Here is a 21450-nt window from a genome sequence, read left to right as displayed (position 1 = left end):
AAAAAACTAAATACAACCATTTTTCCAAAAAGATTATGCTATGTAGTGTCATCTCACTTCTATGGCTGAAGGCAGAGGAACACCCTGGACAGATGGCCTATCCATCACATACTTTTTTTTTTTTGTGTGGTATACATATACAAGTATATGAAAGCTCAGCAAAACATCAAACACCACTAGTCCTATGGCAACTATAGTCCTTGTATAGCTATGTCCTCTGTATATAACTATCCCTATTAATACTCAATAGGGATAAAACATTCACAAGACCAAGATCTGAAACATAAAATTTAAAAGCAACATGTTTTCAAAGTGTAAAGTTTTATTTACAAATTACCACATAGAAAAAAAGAAAAAAACGTATTGTTCCAGTCTCAATTATTCCTTTGTCAAATTATATTTTGGAAATTTATAAAATGTATAGTACATTTCCTTAAAGTCCCATAATTTAAGAAAAAGAAAATTGATTTGTGCTTTGACAAATTTTCAAAAAAGATTTTAACCTGAAAGTACAGCATTATATACATTTTAACAAATACAAAGCAATCATCAGCAAAAATAAAAATAACCCTAATTCTAAAAGTACCATGAACCACAAAAATCACAGAATTAAATAAAATACATTTAAAACATCTCTCAGTCACAGCATTTATTTTGGGTCATGTATCTATATAAAAACAGTATTCAGCATGTAGTTTCAATTTTATAAAATCATTTAAATCAGAAGACTATGACTTGCTTTGCACATCAATTCATATTTACAGCATGTTGACCTGAAGTAGTTTGTATAAGGCACAAGGAGAGAGAAGACGAGATAAAATAAATTTAATAAAAGGAATCAAAGTACAGCAACAAACAATAACTACCCCTATAGCTAGCTAACCCTCCCTCCCTGAAAACACTTTTCACCAGGAATAAGACTCCAGTTATCAAGTGAACTTAACAGTAGTACTCAAGCAATCTTTATTCAATTAAATATCCAAATGCTGTGTATTGAAGAATATGAACCTCAATAAAATGAATTTAGCTAGGCCTTCTCAGAAAAGTTACTTGAGTGGTCCTAAGTTGAGGTTCTTCAGAATCTAAGCAACAGCCTTGCAAATATAAATACACAATTATCAGTACTGAAAATATATCAAAGGAAGGTTGACCTTTAAAAAAAGAAGTCCTTCAAGATTTTCTAGCAATGGCCGGGACTGATTCAGGGCACAGTTGACACTTGATGTGCTAAAAAGGGTGTCTGCTGGTACAATGCTGGGTGGACAACCCACATAGCGTACAGCTACTTTGGCAAGTTCAGGCCACAGTAACTTCTTTAGGTTCCAATAATCCAGAGGATCACAACTCTGGTCAAGAATGTCTTCCTCCAAATACTCCAGCACTGCAAGCTCTAATGATTTTGGTTTCTCCTCTTGCTTGATTTTCTGTCTAATGTCATCCATAAGAGCCCAGAGGTTTTCATCGTTTGAGGCCAAGCTGTTTGATGAAGCTGGTATTTCACTGCATCCGTTTGACAATGGTGGTTTAGTCTCCACGGAGTTAGATGCAGACACCTCAAGCTCTTGTATGAGGTCATGCTTACACTGCTCTGCTTCTTCCTCAGTAAAAAGGGAGGTCTTATACCTTGGGTCCAACATGGTTGCCCATATGTACCTGGGGTCATGAAGTGTAGGTGACATTTTAGTCACCATTGCTTCCTTTAAAGACTTGAGCATATTGTCAATACCCATGGTCTCATCAAAAAGCATATCTATTTTTCGGTTGAGTATGTGAATGAGTGGAATGACCTGACCTAGAGTTGCTGTGCGACTGCTCATCTCCCTGCAGGATACCTCGAAAGGCTTAAGAGCATTGCAGACTGACTGCATTACTTCCCACTGGTCACAGCTTATCAGTTCCCTGAAATTACACTCTATTGACATCTCATCAATGGCTTTCTTTTGCTCTACTAATCGCTCAAGCATAAAATATGATGTTTTCCACTTAGAGGGAACATCCTGAACCAGCTGGTTTTCAGGTAACTGGTAAGTTTTTTGCAGCTCTCCCAACTTCTCCTTTGCTTTAGCAGAACGATGCACTCTCTCACAGATTTTCCGAGCAATACTAAGCAAGTTCTGAACCATCCTCTGACTTTTTATGGCTTCGTTAACAATGAGGTCTATGCTATGAACAAAACACTGCATGGTGGTGTGATCACTGCTCTCTAGTATGCTTCCAATAGTTTGATTATCTGTTACAGTAAATCCAATTTTAAGGCCTGAAGAACCAATCCAGGTGTCCCAAAGATATTCAAGCTGCTTCTGTATGTTCAGCACATTGTAGTCACAGTCAATTGAAGAAACACCAAGAAGGGCTGAGCAGTGGAAATCTTGCCCTTGAGGCAGAACTTGAGACTCAAATGTTACCCAGTGGGCTGTAACAATCAAGTACTCTTGGGTTTGGCTGCTGACCCAAACACTTGTCGTGAAGTGAATAATTCCACCTTCAGCCTCCTTGAGGTGGGTCAGAACTACTTCTTTCACGCTTTCATACATTTCGGGGATTGCTGTGCTGGTAAAGTAGGATGACGAAGGTAGAGAATACTGTGGCTGGAGGTATTCCAGTAGTCGGTTAAGGCCAACATTTTCCACTACAGTTGATGGCTGAAGATCCAGTGCAAGCATTTCAGCAATGAGTTTGGTGATTTTTTTGGAAGCTGGGTGGCATTCACTGAACTTCTCTGCATTCTCCTCATAAGTAGAAACATCCATGAGCTCCTGCTTAACTTGAATTTCAGCAGATGACACATCACCTGAGTTATTACTATTATTTTCAAGCACATGCCCATGAAATCTTTGCATGTGCCTAAATAAGCAACTAGTGCCTAAATTGGTTGTCTTTTTGCCTCTGCTAATTGTGCGGCTACAGTGCAAACAGACCACCTTTGTTGGGTCCGCTGAGGAAATAGAAAAGTGATTCCATAGCTTTGAAGTCTTTTTGCTGAAAACAGGCAGGGTGTGGTGTTTGTTCTCAGCAGCAGGGCTGTCCGTTGCATTTGTTGTCATGTTGTCCTCTGCAGCAAGAGTACAATGGGGAGACTGAGGCGTGGAAACTTTGTCATTTGTGCTTTTTTGGGTTTTGAGAACATCAGGGTGCCGTCGCATTAAATGTCTCATTAAACAGCTTGTGCCAAAGTCCCCTCGTTTACCACGGCTTATAACACAGGGACAATACCGACACAAAGCTTTGAGCTGGTCAACAGGAGAGACAATGAAATGATGCCATACTTCCGATTTCACTCGTTTCATAATTTTTTTGTTCTGTTGAAAAACTGAGTTCTGATCTTGGGATATGCTATGCCCCTCACTGTGTTCCTCTGGCGAGGATGACACAGGTATATTTTCCCCTTTCAGACTAAATGATGCATCAAGTGAGGACTCCTGTCCAGATTGATATGTAGCATCATTTGCCTCATCCTCAAGAATCATGTTCTCACTGTCATCATTGGGCACTTCGTCTGATATGGCATCAGTGCGATGCGAGGTACAGAGAAATTCCTTTTTGACCTCTGTGGAGTCTTGTGTGCGCGACAGCAATGTTGGTGAAGTGGTGTAAGGTGGAGGAATGCCTGAGCCCTGTCCATTTTCTTCGATGACTATGTCACGATGGGCCCGCCACATGTGGCGAATAAGGCAGCTTGTCCCCAAATCTTTCCCATTTTTGCCACGACTGAATTCATTCATGCAGTGAATACACACTGCTTTTGAGCTGTCAGCAGGGGATAAATAAAAGTGTTTCCACACTGCTGATCGCCGCCGGGAACTTGAGCTCTTAGGGGCTGATCCAGGGCATTCACTCAAGTCTGTGGCATCATCATTATGGTTGTTTAAGGAATGTGGGGATGGAACCACACTATAGTCACTCTTAACGCTCTTTTCTGCTTTTGGTTTGACCTTTTGTAAAGAGTCTTTGGACACTATGTCTGTGGCCTCAGCTACAATAGAGGACAGTGGAGTAAGGTTGTCTGTAGGAGGCTTGATGCATACAGACAAGTCTCCATTGTTTGGTGGTATATTGGGAGGTATTAAAGATGAATTATTGGACAAATTATTTACAGAGTCACTGTCTTGCAGAAGAACAGTGGGGTGAGCCCTTCGCACATGCCTCATTAAACAACTAGTACTGAGATCTTTCTCATTTTTACCTCGGCTGAATTCTTTCATACAGTACATACAGATTGCTTTGGTACTATCACGTGGTGATATGAAAAAATGGTTCCAAGCAGGGGATTTTTTTCTAGGGTTGAGGGGACTTCTAATGGATGATAGAAGGCTTTGTGTGACAGCATCCATTGCAACATCATACAGAGTACTTGAGTAGCCACTGAACAAGCTACCATAAGCATCATCATAACCTCTGGTGGCAAAGGGGCCAAAGGCCCCATCAAATGATAACTTTTCATCATCCTGAGCGATTTCACCAGTTACATTTGGTTCTTCTTTGACACAAATACTTGTTTCAATTTCGGAATTATTTATTTCAGTGTTCTGGCTCTTACTTGAAACAGTTAGAGATGTCTGAGAGTCATGCTTTTCACAACTTTCTGCTGTTGAATCCTCTGTTGAGAGCCCATCGACCTCAGAAGATCCATCTTCCTCTGTGCCCTCAAATGACAAAGACACTAAAGAGGAATCTTTTGCCAGTGTCTCAGAGGGACAAGTGTGGGGATCTGCTTCCAGTACATCTTGAGGAGTAATTCTGTATGATTTAAACACATAACCATCTTTCCCTTCTATTTTTAAACAGGTTCCTTTGGCCTCTATTCTCTTGTTATCTTTGGAGCCATTATGCTCGTGGCTTATATCCTCAGTCTTCTCTGAGAGGCCGTCCTCTCCATCCATTATCGCAGAAAGAATTTCTGCAGGGAAAGAAAACCTTCTCTATTCAAAGCAGCTTTTTAAGTGTTCAAGTGTCATGGGTATGGATCTTTCTTCCATCCAGATGTTTACTTTACCATGTTATATCTGAGCACAGATGCAACAGATGTGTTGACCTCCATTTAGGATAGTGTAAACTGCTTGTTTTCATTTGTAGAACCTGAAAAATTAGATGAGATCAAAAATACAATTAACAGTTTAAAGGAATAAAAGAAATAATGTTATATACACACTTTTTAGTAGTTTTTATAGAACATTATTTTAAACTCATTATTATAAGTTATTAGTAATACACTTATTATTGTTTTATCTGTTTGAATCAGTTTGACAATTTAAAGGGGTCATATGATGCGATTAAATTTTTTTCTTTCTCTTTGGAGTGTTACAAGCTCTTGGTGCATGAAGAAGATCTGTAAAGTTGCAAAGACTAAAGTCTCAAAACCAAACAGATTTTTTTTAACAAAGTTAAGACTCTGCCATGCCTTCCTAAACAACTCATTCAAATGCCCCCACGTCTACGTCACTATGTGGAAATATTTGCATAATGCCGCCCATAGTACACGGTGTGTACTGACTATATGTATGTGCATATTGCACATTTTCACCTGTTGAAGTCTGTATGGTTAAATGTTAATTGTTTCTGCAATTTCTGGAGAACGCTCCCAAAAATTTCACTCACCAAGGCACATGTACTGTGGTGATGTGACAATAAAAGTGACTTGACTTGACAGATGTTCAGGCAAAGAAAGAAGGCATGGTTTCAGTAACCAAAGTTAGTGTTGAAGCAGCCATGTCAGGGAGATGCTGTGTGTATCTAGGCGTAAGCAAGACTCGAATTCACCTCATTCGCGCATCTAGTTACAGGAGATTCTGAGTTATGAAAAGGACCATTGAAAGCTGACAGCGACTGGCTTTCGTGGTGGAAAATTGGCAGTAATACCCCCACTTTGCGCAGCTGTACCTGAGTGTCCCTAGCAGTGTTGGGCAAGCTACTTGGAAAATGTAGTGAGCTAAGCTACCAGTTACTCCACAGTAAATGAAGCTTCACTACACTGAAGCTACCCCCCTGGGAAATGTAGCAAGCTAAGCTACATCAGCAGTAGCTTGCTACATCTAAGCTACTTTTAAAATAAAAATTTTATGTTGAACACGTTTTATTACAAGTCAATGCTATCTCAGTGCTCAAAACTGTCAGTCAAACAGATAGGCAGGTGTAATTGTTTAGTTGAATAGTTTGTGTTCCTTATCATTTTGGCAACAAAAACAATCAAAATACATGTAATTAACAATGTGAGCACAAGTAAGTGTATGCACCTGTTGTATGGGCATTCTTAATATACTGTAGGCCTTTGCAGAACAAAATGCAAGACACAGTACAAAAAAAAATGGCCAGGCTGGCCCTTATGAAACAAAAATATATTGCAATATATTGGAAAATATCATGTAATATATTAGGCATATATTCTTATATATATTAATTTTTTCCAATATATTGCAATATATTGAAAGCGGCAATCATTTGTACATTTTGCAATATATTATATAATATATGTGTCATCAATATATTATTAAATGTATTCAAATATATAAAATATTAGAAAATAAAAAGGAAAATAATGTATTACAATATATTTAATATAAAATATATTTTCCTTTCGTAAGGGGGACCCTGATAATTTTCACAAGCAGCATCTGAAAACATATTTTCTCTCGGTTATCTCGGTCAGTGTCATGTACTTGTCGAGGTACGGCCATGGCGACTCACTCCTCGGGATTAACTGTTCTCCGACCTCATCCTATGCCATCATTTCATCAAATAATTTTTTGCGTGACTGGCCAAGGAGTGGTACCATCCGGAGCAGAAGGTGGCGGTAATGCATCATAAAGATGGTTGGTTGCTATCCACCGTAAGCACGAACAAGATGAAGTAGCGCCGTCGCGTCACTACTGATCCAGGATCAGCGATCTTAGCAGTTGTATTTCCCGATTTGAGTTTGAGCTTCAGAAATGCTTGCGAAAATGTAGCTTGTGTGGAAGCTACCGCACTACTTGGTAAAAAAAAGAGCTTCGCTACTGAAAAGCTATTTGATTCAGAAAGTAGCGAAGCTACGACCAAGCTACTGAGAAATTAAACTAGTAGTTAAACTAGTAGCTTCGCTGCTTGTAGCGACGCTACTGCCCAACACTGGTCCCTGGGACATCAGTGCAGTGGACATACAGTGAATTAAAAACGCTCTGCTCTGGACCCCGAAAATGTTGATCGACTTGTTTTCCTGTCCAATAAATTTGTGACTTTTTGCGCATTTCAATATGCCTGCCTAGTGCCGCCTAGCCTAAGTGTCGGTTACGTTCAATAAAAAAAACACAGCTGTTTCTCAGGTCCATTTAAAGTTTCATTTTTGAACAGTTGTTTGAAATGGATTGAATCATTATTTAAAATAATCTTGGAGATTTTTGAATTGTCTAAATCCTAAATGCAGCCGGGTTGAAGCCTGCAGTGATGTTTTTCATTTATGTTATGGCAGCAGTCCCCTTTGCATATATTTTTTTCGAGAATGTTGCACTCCTGTTGCCGTTTGTTATTCTGCACTTCATGCCAATAAAGAAGAAATATTGCTGACTTTTGCGTTTCCAGCACTCTCTTTACGTTCGTCCGTTATTTTACGTTTTTTTTTTTTTTTTACAATCGTCTTTTTTTTTACAAGATTTTACAATCGATTCAACAAACACTTATGTCTTAAAAATCGAAAATGATTTTTTTCACAAAAGTGACAGCCATATTGGATACAGTTTGTACGACTGTCAGAGGTCTTCACTAATTTTTTTTTCATGGGAGCTGCACTGATCAAAAAATCAATAGAGCCACTTTTATTTCAAGGTATCAAGTTACATCTAGTAATAATTAGCATGTCTTTTTATCAATCTGTCATCCCTGATATGCAATGCAATGGGGGCTATCATTCTTTATCATTTACCAGTCAAATTTGTAACTGAGACAAAATTATAAAAAAAAAAAAAAACACCTAGCCCATACTAGCCCATCATGCATCTAACCAACCAAGTGCATACTCTGCGTTAAGAACTGTTAAGATTAAAACCGGCAACTCCGCAGTGAGTCAGTGTCACGGACGTAGGACAGAGCGTGTGTAAATATATTTTTAGTCAAAATTTCCATCTTATATATATATATATATATTAGAGCTGCAACTAATGATTATTTTTTCTGTCGACTAATCTAACGATTATTTTTATTACAATAAATAATTAATCTAATGTTCTTTTTTTTTATTAGCTAATGAATCCTTTGGATAACTTTACAAAAAAAAAATATAAGTACAACTTCTAATATAATATTTCAACCTTTATTCATTTTCAACTTATGTGGTTGAAGTTTTTACAGTATAAAATAAATAAGAGGCAAAGAAAATTATTTTACTATGGTAAATATGAGCTTATGATAGCATTTATAATTAAACCACAGTAGCCATAAATTTACAGTTGTCTGAGACGTCATGAAATGTTCTTTAGCATCACAAACCATAAAATGTAGTCAGGGTTCTGCTATGGTTTAGCATGGTTTCCAGAGATCTGGAGCTGATTTGGGGTAGCTCGGTGGTTTGTGACTGTTGTCTTGCGGCGCGCTGTCTTTTAAGGGGACGTTCACATATCACGTCTATTGCGCGCTCAAGTTCGTTATTTCCAATGTAGGCGCACGATAAGCGCGCTCATAATGGAAGCGACGCAGTCGCGACGCGCACGCGGTGCGACACGCTCGTTTTTTCCAGGCGCGTCCGCACCGCATCGAGTTAAAAACATCTCAACTTTTCAGAATGCCGCAAGCGCAAGAATATCAGACCTGAACCAGGAAGTTGGTCACCAGATCACACGGTAACTAGTTAAACCGTAACACTTGAGAGCGCCAAGATGTTTTCCTCTGAGGTGCTTGCGCATCGCAGTTGTGCTGCCGTGGTTCACCATATCGGTTTTACAACAAAGGGCCATTTTATTTGTCCTGTGTTTAAAGTATTCACATACTTTTGATAACAATGGTCTCGGTTTTTGTGATAGAATGCAACTTCCATTCCCAGTATGCCATTACGCAAGATGTAAACAAACAGTGTGACGCGTCGACGCATTTCACGCACGTCGACGTATTTTTGTAGTCTACATAATCGATGACGTCGACTCGTTGTTGCAGCACATACATATACATATATATATATATATATATATAAATAATTTTCAAATAGACCAGACACTGTCTAACCATGTCTACCACGGACGCGAGAGTTGTCGTGCCACGCCCTGCTGCGCTAAAAGTCTGTCTAAACTTGATGGCACCACACTACAGTTGCAAATCATCTGAACATAGTGTCAGTACATTTCGTCATGAAAAGAACGAGGCATCAGTTTACTGATGGGGATAGTGTCGCATCACACCGCATCCAGTGTAGACAACATCACTGGGTTCTGTCGTCTTTTGTTGGATCGTGCCACTCGTGCCCGGTGTAGACATGGTGTGAGTTTTTTAAAGGGTTATGTTATAGCACTGCTTGTTTTTAATGTTTTTATGAAATATCTGAATTGACTGCATGATCATATCATCGTATTATTTACTGCCATGCGAGTCACAAAAGTAAAGCCCGGCAAGCCGCGCAAAAAGTAACACTTCCTGTGGTAGCTTTTTGGCGGGTGTGCTTGTGCTGCCGCTGTCTTGTTCATTTCATACTGTGTAACATCTCTCTCACTCGACAGCTTGTCTCTATAGCAAACACGCCGTTGGAAACTACAGGAGCCCTGAGTGGAGCGTCGGCGGATGTTGAAAAGAAAACCTATTTTCATTCAAACTAGTCGATATGAACTACTCATTCGAGTTAATCGATAAAATCGATTTATCGCCCAACCCGATCACATATTGGAGTCCGCTGTCTTAACGTCCGTGGCTTGTGTATTGCAAACACATTACATGCCTCATCACTGCCTGTCACACCACTCTGTTCCTCTTTCGGGCTTGAACTGGTGGTAAAACTAAGGACATTATTAACTGTCTCTACATTTATTTTGAAAGATGAAGCTGGTGATTATGAAAAGCAGTGTTACATTTCCGACGAGTGCTTGCTGTGTTCGGCCAATCACAATGCACTGGGTCAGTTGGCCAATCAAAGCAGACTGTACTTGCCTGGAAGAAAGGACACGTTTGAGAGAGGCGGAGCATAGAGGACCTACAATAATTTACAGTATTTGAAAAATAATGTGTTTTTTGAACATTAAATCATGTCAACTCCATGATTCATGTTACTCCACATACACAAAATAATTATCTTTAAAAAAGCATCAAATGACCCTTTCAAATTAATGAAATCAATGGCTGACCTGAACTGAAAGTTATCATTACTTTCAGAGATATCGGTCTTGAAAAGTAGTTTTGTGTATTTATGGTTTGTGGAACTAATTCTCTGCTAAGCCTTGCTTTTATAGCAACTACTGTCAAACGGTCACCAAAAAGGTGTTCAGGATACCATGGAAAATGTAATCTAGAACAACTTTTTGGCAACAAATTGCTGGATATTTCACTAGTTAGATATTGAAAAATTATAATATTATAATCATCATCATTATTATTCGACTTGTATTAAGAATAACACTGGTTCGGTTCTCTCTTTTCAGCTTTGTTAGCATCTCCAATGAAAATAACCATATAGGCCTAACAGCCAAAACAGACCGTTAGTTAGTTAGTCAGTTATCAGCATAACACAAAAATAATTATCTTTTTTTTATGGCTGGTATTATTATTGGTGCATATTTATTTGGGATCAGTAGCAATGATCAATCATACTTGAATAATACATGATAATACAGCCTATTCATTAATGTGAACATGATAATGTACTTTAAAATGAATGGGAAACCTGTCAATTAAATAATTATATAACCTGCATAAGGCTGCTATGACATCTCACTCCTCATCTTTAATCTGGACCTGTAACTACACAGAACTATGAGAAATTATTATATAACCTGCATAAAGCTGCTATGACATCTCACTCCCCATCTTAACCTGGACCTGTAACTACACAGAGCTATGAGAGGTATACTGTGATATCCACATACACTTTATTTCTTGAAATGCAACAGTGTTTGTTTACCAAATTGGTATATTTTCCTCTATATAAACTACTACTATTAGAATACTTGGTGGGTTGTTTTTTTTTTTTTTTTCAGAAATGCCACCATATTTTTAACAAAGTAATACAGTCCTTTCCTTGTTTTAACCATAGACTGTATAGGTTTGAACCTGTTCATAACGGAACAGCGATAAAGAAAAAAGAAAAACGTCAGTTGTTGTCATCAATGACAATATGTCCTATTACAGCAATTAATAGCAAAACGAAAATATAGGCTACATTGTCACATAGTGTCAAACTATGCTAAAATATTTCTCAGTGGAATTTGTTTCATTTGGTGTAAAGAGTATATTAACGTTTACATTTTCTGTCAGTTGTCACGACATATTAAGGCATAAATTAAAAGAAAATCAAAAATATACATTGAGCAGCCTACTATGATAATTATGACCGTGTACTGATGTATGTTTCATGCAGTTCTAATACAATTACATACAATTTATCAGAAGTGTTTCTAGTAAGGAAGTCGTGTGCTGCTTGAGGTAACGTTACTCGTCTCAACACACGCTCTCACGAGATGTTAGGAGCTAGCTAGAGCGACACATGCTAGCGGCTAGTGCATTAGCGCGTAGACAAAACAACAGGAAAATACTTAACATTTCGCTCCTGCCATATGGCCATAAAACTTGAGTTACTTGTGTGTTTTCTTATTATTTACTTTGTACATACGACTGCTTGGGGATTTAAAATACCTACTTGGAATCATTTAATCACGTAGAAAGAGCGTAGTTGACTTTGTGACAACTCAATTGTGTGGTTACGTTAGGCCACACAGGACATAACCTGATGAGGCAGAACCGGATCCTGGTCGCACAAAACAGAGAAGATCGTCGAACTAGACGGGTCACTGGATCTAAACCAAATTCATGCATGCGTCTTCCCGAGACAATATAAACACTCGAGTAAAGGCATAAGTATAGCTTACCTTTGTGTCCTGAGGATTACTTAAGTGAGTTTTGGCTGTGAAATGGTTAAATAAAGCGCACAGTTGGTCCAGTGTTGTTGGTTGCTTTGTCTCCTGTGCCGTAAACAGTGCGCTGTAGTAGCGCCACACGGCGTCAGACGGAAGAAACATGGCTCTATGGTATGGCGTCACATAGGTTTTCGATATAGTGGGTGGGGTTAATAAAACAAAACTACCGTCATTTTTATATCATACCCGATGAAAGGTCATAATCATGTAAATAAAATTATGAAGCAATTTATACACTTTGCATACTTATGCATAAACGCTCAAAGCACAGATAATAACGAGGGTTTACTAAATAATATGCACGGGGTTTCTTGACCCCAGGGTTTCTCTCAGGGGCAATAAGGCAAAACACATAGGCTCTTTGATGTTTAAGTCTGTTTTTAGGTAATTAAAATATTTGGAACTTTTCTGGATTTTTGCTGTTTAGGAGACACTATAGCATCAACCAGCATTCGATTTATTTTCATTTCCTGATTGCAAAGGAAATTCTAAATATGTTTGTGTTCGTAGAGTTTCATATGACAGTGCAATTGTAAATGTAACTGAGATTTTGAATTTATATATATATATATATATATATATATATATATATATATATATATATATATGTGTGTGTGTGTGTGTGTATATATATGTATGTGTGTATATATATATATATATATATATATATATATATATATATATATATATATATATATATATATATATATACTTGGAATAATTAAGCTGTAACAATTAAAATGTATAACAAAATCATGCCAGTATTATAAATAAATAATATAAATAGTACATAGTATATATATATATATATATATATATATATATATATATATATATATATATATATATATATATATATTGATTTCCCACATATAAGGTATGGAGTACTGAACAAATATAAACAACAACAAAGAAATAGAAAATATACAGTATATTATACATAATAATACAGGTAAAAAAAATAAACAACTAAACAAAATAATAACAGGTAAGAGTTCATCATATAAATAACATAAAATCTTCACTAAGAGACCTAGGGCGTTTTGCTTTACTGTTTTTCAACCCAAGTAGTAAAGCGATATAATTTTTCATATCTATATGAAATAACAAAAAGTTGGGTTTTCCTTTAACCCATTTCTGTTAATTTGTGGGGTATTTCCCCATGATCAAAAAAGATTAACAATAAAGGCCACATTTGGTGGTAATCTTTGTCTTTTAAAATAAAATAAAATGAATATATATATATATATATATATATATATATATATATATATATATATATATATATATATATATATATTTTTTTTTTTTTTTTTTTTTTTTTTTCAGAAAAGTTAACTTTCATGTCTAGGCATTTACAAAGGAAACATTCCAAATCTATCCAAAACATTTAGCTATAAATTCAGTTAAAAAAATAAGTACACATTTTCTTTCTCATACCAAAGAAATCACATATAAAATCTACATCAGTACGAAATCTAAGAAAAAGACTTTAAAGAGGGTACACCCGATGGAGTAATTTTAAATGTACTTCTCTCAATTTTTATTTTTATGCAATAATTTTAGGCAGCAACCATGGATATTTCCCGTCATTGCACTCAAATTTACAATGCCAGTGTGTTTTAGAAGATATTGGGCTGAATCCTGTTAGTAATCCTGTCTGTTAATTGCAACATCAGGCCTGAGACTCAGTTTCTTTATTCAACTTTCATTTGAAAAGACATTTTAATCCAGATGCTATAGCATCAAACACTAAATAATATTCTTTAGGGATTATTGGAATTAATATATATATATATTTTTAGAGAGAAATTATGTTTATAAGGACCCATGAGAGTATCACCTTGTGAAAATTACTTAATCTAAGTTGAATATTGCTTATTTCAAAGTTGCATTGCAACAGAAATTCAACACCTTTTTTTTTTAAGATTAGATTGGGATTTAAATAATACATTTTAATTTTGTATTGAAAGTAATTCTTGATGCAACCGTTTTTTTTTTTTTTTTTTTCATTTGATGTGCTGAAGTCTAGCACATTTAAAGCCTCCATTACAAACCCAATTAGTTAAGGTACCTTTTTTAATGTAATGAGATCTATTTCTCCAAATAAAATTGTAAAGACTTCTATTTACTTTTTTAATTATATTATTAGGTACATCTAGTGAAATTGCAGGATAGAGCAGATGATATAAACATTCAGTTTTTGATCAAATAATTCTACTATTCATTGACAGGTCTTTCATTAACCATAAATTCAATCTATTTTTATCTTCAGTCACCAAGTTTTTAAATTAAGCTGTACCCTTTCCGTTTCATCTTTACATATTTTGATAGGTAGCTACATTCTTTACAGGGATTCCATTAATATCTAGAAGTTCAATTTTTTATTTAAAGAGGGTACTCACATTTGTTTGAATTTAATTTTAAACCTGAAACCAATGAAAAGTCATTCAAACAATCAATCACATTTTTAATTTCTAATGAATCTCTAAAATTATTATCGTCTGCTGATTGACAGCATTTTTTATTTTATTTTTTTTAAATCCTGATTCCGTGAAAATTATATTTGTTAATGTATTACATGCATTACATGTAAAAATAAAAAAAGGAGATATTCGGCATCCCTCATGGCTCTTTTTAGAGAAATCTGGAGCTTGTCTATTTCTTTTTCTTGAACAATTTAATTGCGATTTACAAGCCAATTTATGGTGTATTACCGCCACCAACTGGAATGGAGTGTGAAGCATGGGGGGGTTGTCTAGCCTTCCTATGTGACCCTATGAGCAGGTGGGTTGTACGCAGAACGACTTTTTCGGAGTTTAAGGCGGTTGGCATAAACTGGTTTGTGACTGTATTGAGATGAATTTTGAGAAAGTTAATGAAGAAGATATGGAGTTTGATGATTGGAATTTAGTAGGGAGTGGGAAAAGTCAAGAAAACAGGAAAAAAAACTAAATGAAGGGAATCTGGTAACAAGCCAATCCAGTAAACGGGGATTAGAAGGAAACAGTTCAAATGAGGATAATAGGGCTGTTCGCAAAAAGATTGTAAAAGAGGAATCTAAGATAATTCTTAAATTTAGAAAGCAAGATGAGCATGTTAATCTTAGTCCAATGGCATTGTCTAAAGAGTTGAAGCAAAAGTTAGGAGAAGTGGATATAGCTAAGATTTTGAGAGACGGAAGTCTGCTTATAATTTGTAAAACAGAAGAACAAAAAAACAAAGCGTCAGGATTCAGTGCTTCCAGAAAGAGTTAAAATAGGATATATGAGTTTCGTAGTGAGTCCATATATTCCTCCCCCATTCCGCTGTTATAAATGTCAGAGATATGGACATATAGCAGCGGTGTGCAAAGGAAAACAATGAATTTCCCAAGTGTGGAGGTGAGCATAGAATTGAAAACTGTGGAGAGGGTGTACAGGATAATTGCTGTAATTGTTGTGGGCAACACAGGATAACATACAGTGTATGTGATGTAAGGAAGAGAGCAGTGGAAATTGAAAAAGTGAAAGCGGTAAACAACTTAAGTTACTCAGAGGCAGTGAAGAAGGTTTAAAAGCAAAGGAGAAGTGATGATACTGTTAAACATATCATGAGACATGAGGTTGGTCAAGCAGGAAAACAATACAATGGAAAATAACTTGAGACAAGAGGTTGGTCAAGCAGAGGAAAGCAACACAGCACTGACAGTGGATTAGTTGATTTTGTTCATTGATTATGTAATTAATTGTACAGATCAAGTTAAACAAAATACAGAGAAAATTAAAATAATTGTGAAAGGAGCTGAAAGGTTTTTGGGTATAGATAATATATCTTGGGAAAATAAAAAATAAAAAAGACTGGAAGATGGTGGAAAGACAGGAGGCGCAAGTGATAAGTTGACTTGAATATTTTACAATGGAATGCAAGAAGTTTGATAGCTAATGGTCAGGAGTTTAAACGATTTATAAAAGGGCTTAGAAAGAAACCAGAAATCATATGTATCCAGGAAACATGGCTTAAGCCAGTATTAGATTTTAGTATTAAAGGGTATGATGGTATACGCAGAGATAGAGAGGAAGATATTGGGGGAGGGTGTATAATATTTGTTAAAAATGGAATACAATATAGGGTTATTGAGAAAGGTAATGAGTTGGAATTTATAGTATTAGGTTTTGAGTAAAGAAGGAAATGTTAAAATTATAAATTTTTATAATCCATGTAAAAGATTATCACTAGAGTTAATGGATGAACTTACTGTACATTTAGAAGGAAAAATTATATGCTGTGGAGATTTAAATGCCCATATCACTGAAAGATTATTTGTTCTTAATTAACTTTGGTTGAGTGTATTTGGAATCAACTGTAGGCAACTGTAATTTGTTCACAATAGTGTGAAACAACTGGCCCATAATCAGCCTCTTAGGTCAACATCAGGTCAATGAATGGGCTCTCCATGGGAAATCCTTTCAAGTCATCAAAAGGTTAAACTATCATTTTCTCTCCATGGGGTGTTATTAGCCGTGTTTCCACTGGCGAGCTTAAACCGGGCGTGCCAGGGCCAGTCGCGTTTCCACTGTCACTTCCGGGGCTTGATAGTGCCTTGTCAGGGCTTCCTCGGCTTCCTCGCCAGCGGGCCAGCTGGGGCTAGAGGAGGGGTTATGAACAAAGGCGGAGTCTCTCACTGTCTGGAGAGTCTGCACTGCGGATCATTTCAGAAAGATAACAGCTTTAACACTGGTATTACAGACTTTTTAAAATAAGTTGAGCTCAAAACTCACTCTTAGCAGCAAGTGTTTGAAATAACTTGATCCGATGTGGATTATAATCACTAAACAAGGCAGAAATATTTATAAGCGATGTAAAGCACGCTAAAAATTAACGTTACCATAGTAAACATGGTAAATGCTTGGATAAATCAGACGTCAGCTTCTTATTCTCTATCACAATTGTGTATTTATTAAGTAACATTTTATCTGTCGTCTCGTTTCATGAGGTTAGCTCCACGTTGCATATCATCAAAATAGAATAGTGATTTTTGTTCGGGAGCTTTTATAAAAATAGAGAGTGTGCGCTGAGGATAATTTCAGAAAGATAACAGCTTTAACACCAGCATTAAACACTTTTTTAAATAAGTCAAGCTCAAAACTCACTTTCAGTCAGCGGCGAGTGTTTGAAATAACTTGATCTGATGTGGATTATAATCACCATACAAGGCAGAAATATTTATAAGCGATGTAAAAGATATGCACGCATGCTAAACATGTTACCATAGTAAACATGTTAAACATGACCTCTTGAAGAAATCAGACGTCAGCTTCTTATTCTCTATCACAATCGTGTATTTATTTAGTAACTTATATTATCTGTCACAAGCCTCGTCTCGAGAGTTTTGCTCACGTTGACTATCATATAATGTTTTTTGTTCAGGAGCTTTTATAAAAATAGAGAGATTATCATTCATTCTAAATGTGACGTATAGGTCACTGTGGCTACACATAAACAGAAAAAGACTCGACTGAATAAGCAGGCTATTTTCATAAGCAGAAAAAATAAATAAATAAAATAGAAATAAGTGTATTTATGTGTGATTAATTTTGAGTCCTGATAAATTAAATCAATATGATCAATGTATCACTTATTCTATAATTAAAACATAGATGCTTTTGAATTTGAATATATGACAAAGCATGCAAACAAACGGCTGCTTTTATCATGTTCGTTTTGTGATCGCGCATGTTCCAGTGATTTATTTCTTATTTTTCTGATAACTTCTCTTTGTTGGTGAAATGATGACGTTGCATGACGTTGTTCTGAGAGGCGTGTAAAGGGCGTGTTTTAGTGACGCGCAGCGGAGCTTCAGGCTCGACTGTAGAAACTCTGCGCTATAGAGGGTTCCCTTATCGAGTCGGTCTCTCGACATTACGTATGGGGAAATCCATTTCCTCGAAATTATGAAGTCTGATTGAATAACTCTTTTGCTTGCAAATAGCCAATGGTGCCCTCGCCCTCACCTGATTGGCTGACAGCCATCAATATAGGTGACGGTGGGCGCCAAAACCCTCAGAATCTTTTTTTCTTCACTTGAGTCTGGTTTCGTCGTGGATTCACGCATACAGAGCGGAAAATTATGGAAAATTATCCCCTCTCGAGTTCCGGTGATTTTACTCTTAAAATGTCTCTTTGCCGCATGTGTGGTGGGCCCATTGATTTCCCGGACGCACACGAGCAGTGTGTGCTGTGCCTGGGTCGGGCTCACGCAGAGGCGGCATTCGAAGGATCGGGATGTCGTGCCTGTGAGGAGCTTCCCATCAAGATCCTTCGTGCAAGGCTGGCCGTTACCCGTAACGGTGGCCCTGTATCTCCTGCCTCTCCCCCGTCCACCGCCGTCGAGCCGCGAACTGAGAGACTGCAGAGAGCTCCATCGACGGATTCTGTCGAGGTACTGGCGTCAGCCCAACGCCCACGCCACCCTCACGTGGAAGATCCCCTCTCATACTCTGAGGCCAGTTACCGCCCTCCACTAGAAGCGCGGGAAATGGTCTCGTTTGGATATGACGAGGACGACGCCATGTCTACTAATGCCTCAGACCCGGGAGCGTGGTCCGAGGCCCCGTCTGAAGCCGCCACCGCCTCACTGGATGCCGAGCTTATGGCGATCCTCACGGAGGCGGTGGCAGATATGGAATTGGAGTGGACAGCCCCCAAGGAGCTGCCGTCTAAGAGATGGATGGACGGTTCTTTCCTTGGCGCGGGCTGCCAGGCTGAAGCCCCGCAGAGACCCGAGGAACTCACCCGGTCATGGCGCTCCCCTTACTCAGCCCGAGCCCATGCACAGGGGACCCAGCTGCTGACGACGGTGGAAGGGGCGGAGAAATTAGGATACGCGCGACCGCCTCCCGTCGAGGATGCTATCGCGGCCCACCTGGCGTCTTCTCCAGGCTGGAAAACCGCCTCTTTGCCTTCTAAGCCATGTCGAGCTACTGCTCACATCGCCGAGAAGGCGTACATATCTGCTGGACATGGAGCATCTGCCCTCCACACGATGGCAATCCTGCAGGTCTTCCAAACTCGGCTCCTTGGGTCCCTGGATGAGGGAAGCCCAGACCCAGAGTTGCTCAGGAAGCTGCGCACGGCGGCGGATCTCGCTCTCGCGGCGTCGAAAAAGGTAGCGCAGGGAATCGGCCGCAATATGAGCAGCCTTGTGGTCCTGCATCGCCATCTGTGGCTGACGCTGTCCGGCATGCGCGATGCCGAAAAGAGGCAGTTCCTGGATGCACCGGTGAGCCCCACCGGTCTTTCCGGTGTCGCGGTGGAATCTCTGTCGGAGAAATACGCCGAGACCGTCAAGCAGTCTAAGATGATGCCTCATCTTTTGCCGAAACGGTCTCAAGCCCCCCCTGCAGCGAGGTCCAGATCTTCTTCGGCACAGCGCCAGGCGGGAAATACCAGGCGCGCGTTCCCGAGCGCGGCAGAGCGTCGTGAGGCAGAGCCACCATTCCGCCAGAGGCAGCCCAGGAAGCCCCGTTTTGGTCCTAAACCGGCCTCTAGCAGCCAAGGGCGCCCGGCTGGCAAGAAGGAGCAGCGTTCCTGATGCTCGTGCCAGGGGGAAGAGAGTGCGGGACGTGTTCGTCGGACCTGCTGTGAAAAGAGCGTGTTCCCACCCAGAGTTCATCAAAGATGTAAATGTTGTGAGAATGAAACCGCTGTGTTCTGTTTCAATAAACATGCATTACATGCCTCAGCAAAAGAGCTTTCTTCCTCCCTCTACTATTACCCGCTATATAAGCGAAGCCTCTCCTCCGAGAGACGCTTCGCAAAGCGGAAGCTCGGGGAAACCCGAGGAGGTGACTATGTTTGTTCCCGTGCAAGAAGCCGCGAACGAGTCACCTGCCATTCATATAGCGGTCAATGCTTCCCCGGTGGCTGGCGCGCACGTATACCCTCTGTATTGAGTCATCTCAGCGCGGCATTTTATTGGGTGATCAACACGATAAAACGCGGCTATACGCTCCAGTTCGCTCGCAGACCACCCCGCTTCGGCGGTGTGATTATGACAGAAGTGTCAGAACAGAGCGCCCCGCTGCTACGAGCAGAAATATCCTCTCTCCTGGCCAAACAAGCAGTAGAGATAGTGCCCGTGGAACGGAGAAATTCCGGTTTCTACAGCCGTTATTTTCTAGTTTCGAAAAAGGACGGAGGTATGCGCCCCATCTTAGACCTGAGATTACTGAACAAAGCGCTCGCGAAACGCACGTTCAAGATGATAACTGTGAAGCAGATCCTCGCGCACATTCAGCCCGACGATTACTTCATTGCAGTGGATCTAAAGGATGCTTACTTCCACATCCAGATAGCCCCACATCACAGGCGCTTCCTGCGTTTTGCATTCGAGGGTGTGGCGTACCAGTTCAAAGTGCTGCCATTTGGGCTCACTTTGGCTCCCCGTGTATTTACAATATGCATGAATACAGCACTCGCTCCCCTGAAGCTCAGTGGAATGCGCATACTGAACTTTCTCGAAGACTGGTTAGTCATCGCACGGTCAAGAAGCGCTCTCGAGAAACACAAACACAGACGCCTCGCCCATCTGACAGGTTTGGGGCTGTCTGTGAACATTCAGAAGAGCACACTGCAGCCGCGCCAATATATCACATTCCTGGGTATGATACTGGACTCGCGCTCTATGATCGCGAAGCTGTCAGAGCCGAGAATCCAGTCGATTCACAATACACTAGCCCTCTTCGTTCAATGCAGAGCTATCCCCTTAAGAACGTTTCAGAGGTTGCTCGGTCTGATGGCGGCCGCAGCCTCCGTCTGCAGACTGGGCTTGTTACACATGAGACTGCTTCAACACTGGTTACAGAGCCGAGTGAAGCCGCGGGCGTGGAGAGCGAGAACGGAACGCCTTATCATAACGCATTCCTGTCTCGAGACTCTGGCGCCTTGGTTCGGCATGACCATATTCGAGCAGGGTGCTGCTATGGGCAGAGTGGTCAGACTTGTAGTGGTCACTACGGATGCTTCACTATCAGGCTGGGGAGCCCTATGCGATGGCAGACCAGCTTTCGGTACGTGGACAGGGGACCAGACGCACTGGCATATAAACTGCTTGGAGATGGAAGCGGTTCATCTAGCGCTGCAGAGTTTCCTTCCGTTTGTGAAACACCGTCATGTTCTCATCAGAACGGACAACACAGCGGTGGTGGCATACATCAATCGCCAGGGAGGTTTGCGTTCGCGATCCCTGCAGGGATTAGTGAGACAGTTGCTGTTATGGACGGACAGGGTACTTCTGTCGATTCGAGCAGTGCACGTACCGGGCAGTTTGAATTGAGGCGCGGACGTGCTGTCCAGGGACGGCATTGTACACGGAGAATGGGGGCTCCATCCGCAA

General features: G+C 39.5%; 1 protein-coding gene across 2 annotated transcripts; it reads right to left on the bottom strand.

Moving 5' to 3' along the window:
* Positions 1-44: 44 nt before the first annotated feature.
* Positions 45-12217, bottom strand: zbed4 (zinc finger, BED-type containing 4). 2 transcript variants are annotated; one of them, XM_052555259.1, is made up of 3 exons: positions 12027-12217; positions 4994-5076; positions 45-4897 (listed from the first exon to the last, which is right to left on the bottom strand). In XM_052555259.1, exon 3 carries the CDS (start codon positions 4878-4880, stop codon positions 1119-1121), a length of 3762 nt encoding a protein of 1253 aa, XP_052411219.1. In that variant the 5' UTR covers positions 4881-4897; positions 4994-5076; positions 12027-12217; the 3' UTR covers positions 45-1118. The 2 variants fall into 2 exon arrangements, with proteins under 2 accessions (XP_052411219.1, XP_052411218.1); XM_052555258.1 differs by having other exon boundaries at positions 45-5076; positions 12027-12206.
* Between the last annotated feature and the right edge of the window lie 9233 nt (positions 12218-21450).

The sequence above is a fragment of the Carassius gibelio genome, chromosome B4, assembly GCF_023724105.1.
Source record: "Carassius gibelio isolate Cgi1373 ecotype wild population from Czech Republic chromosome B4, carGib1.2-hapl.c, whole genome shotgun sequence".
Classification (NCBI taxonomy): domain Eukaryota; kingdom Metazoa; phylum Chordata; class Actinopteri; order Cypriniformes; family Cyprinidae; genus Carassius; species Carassius gibelio.
This window is presented reverse-complemented; position numbering and strand designations above follow the sequence as displayed.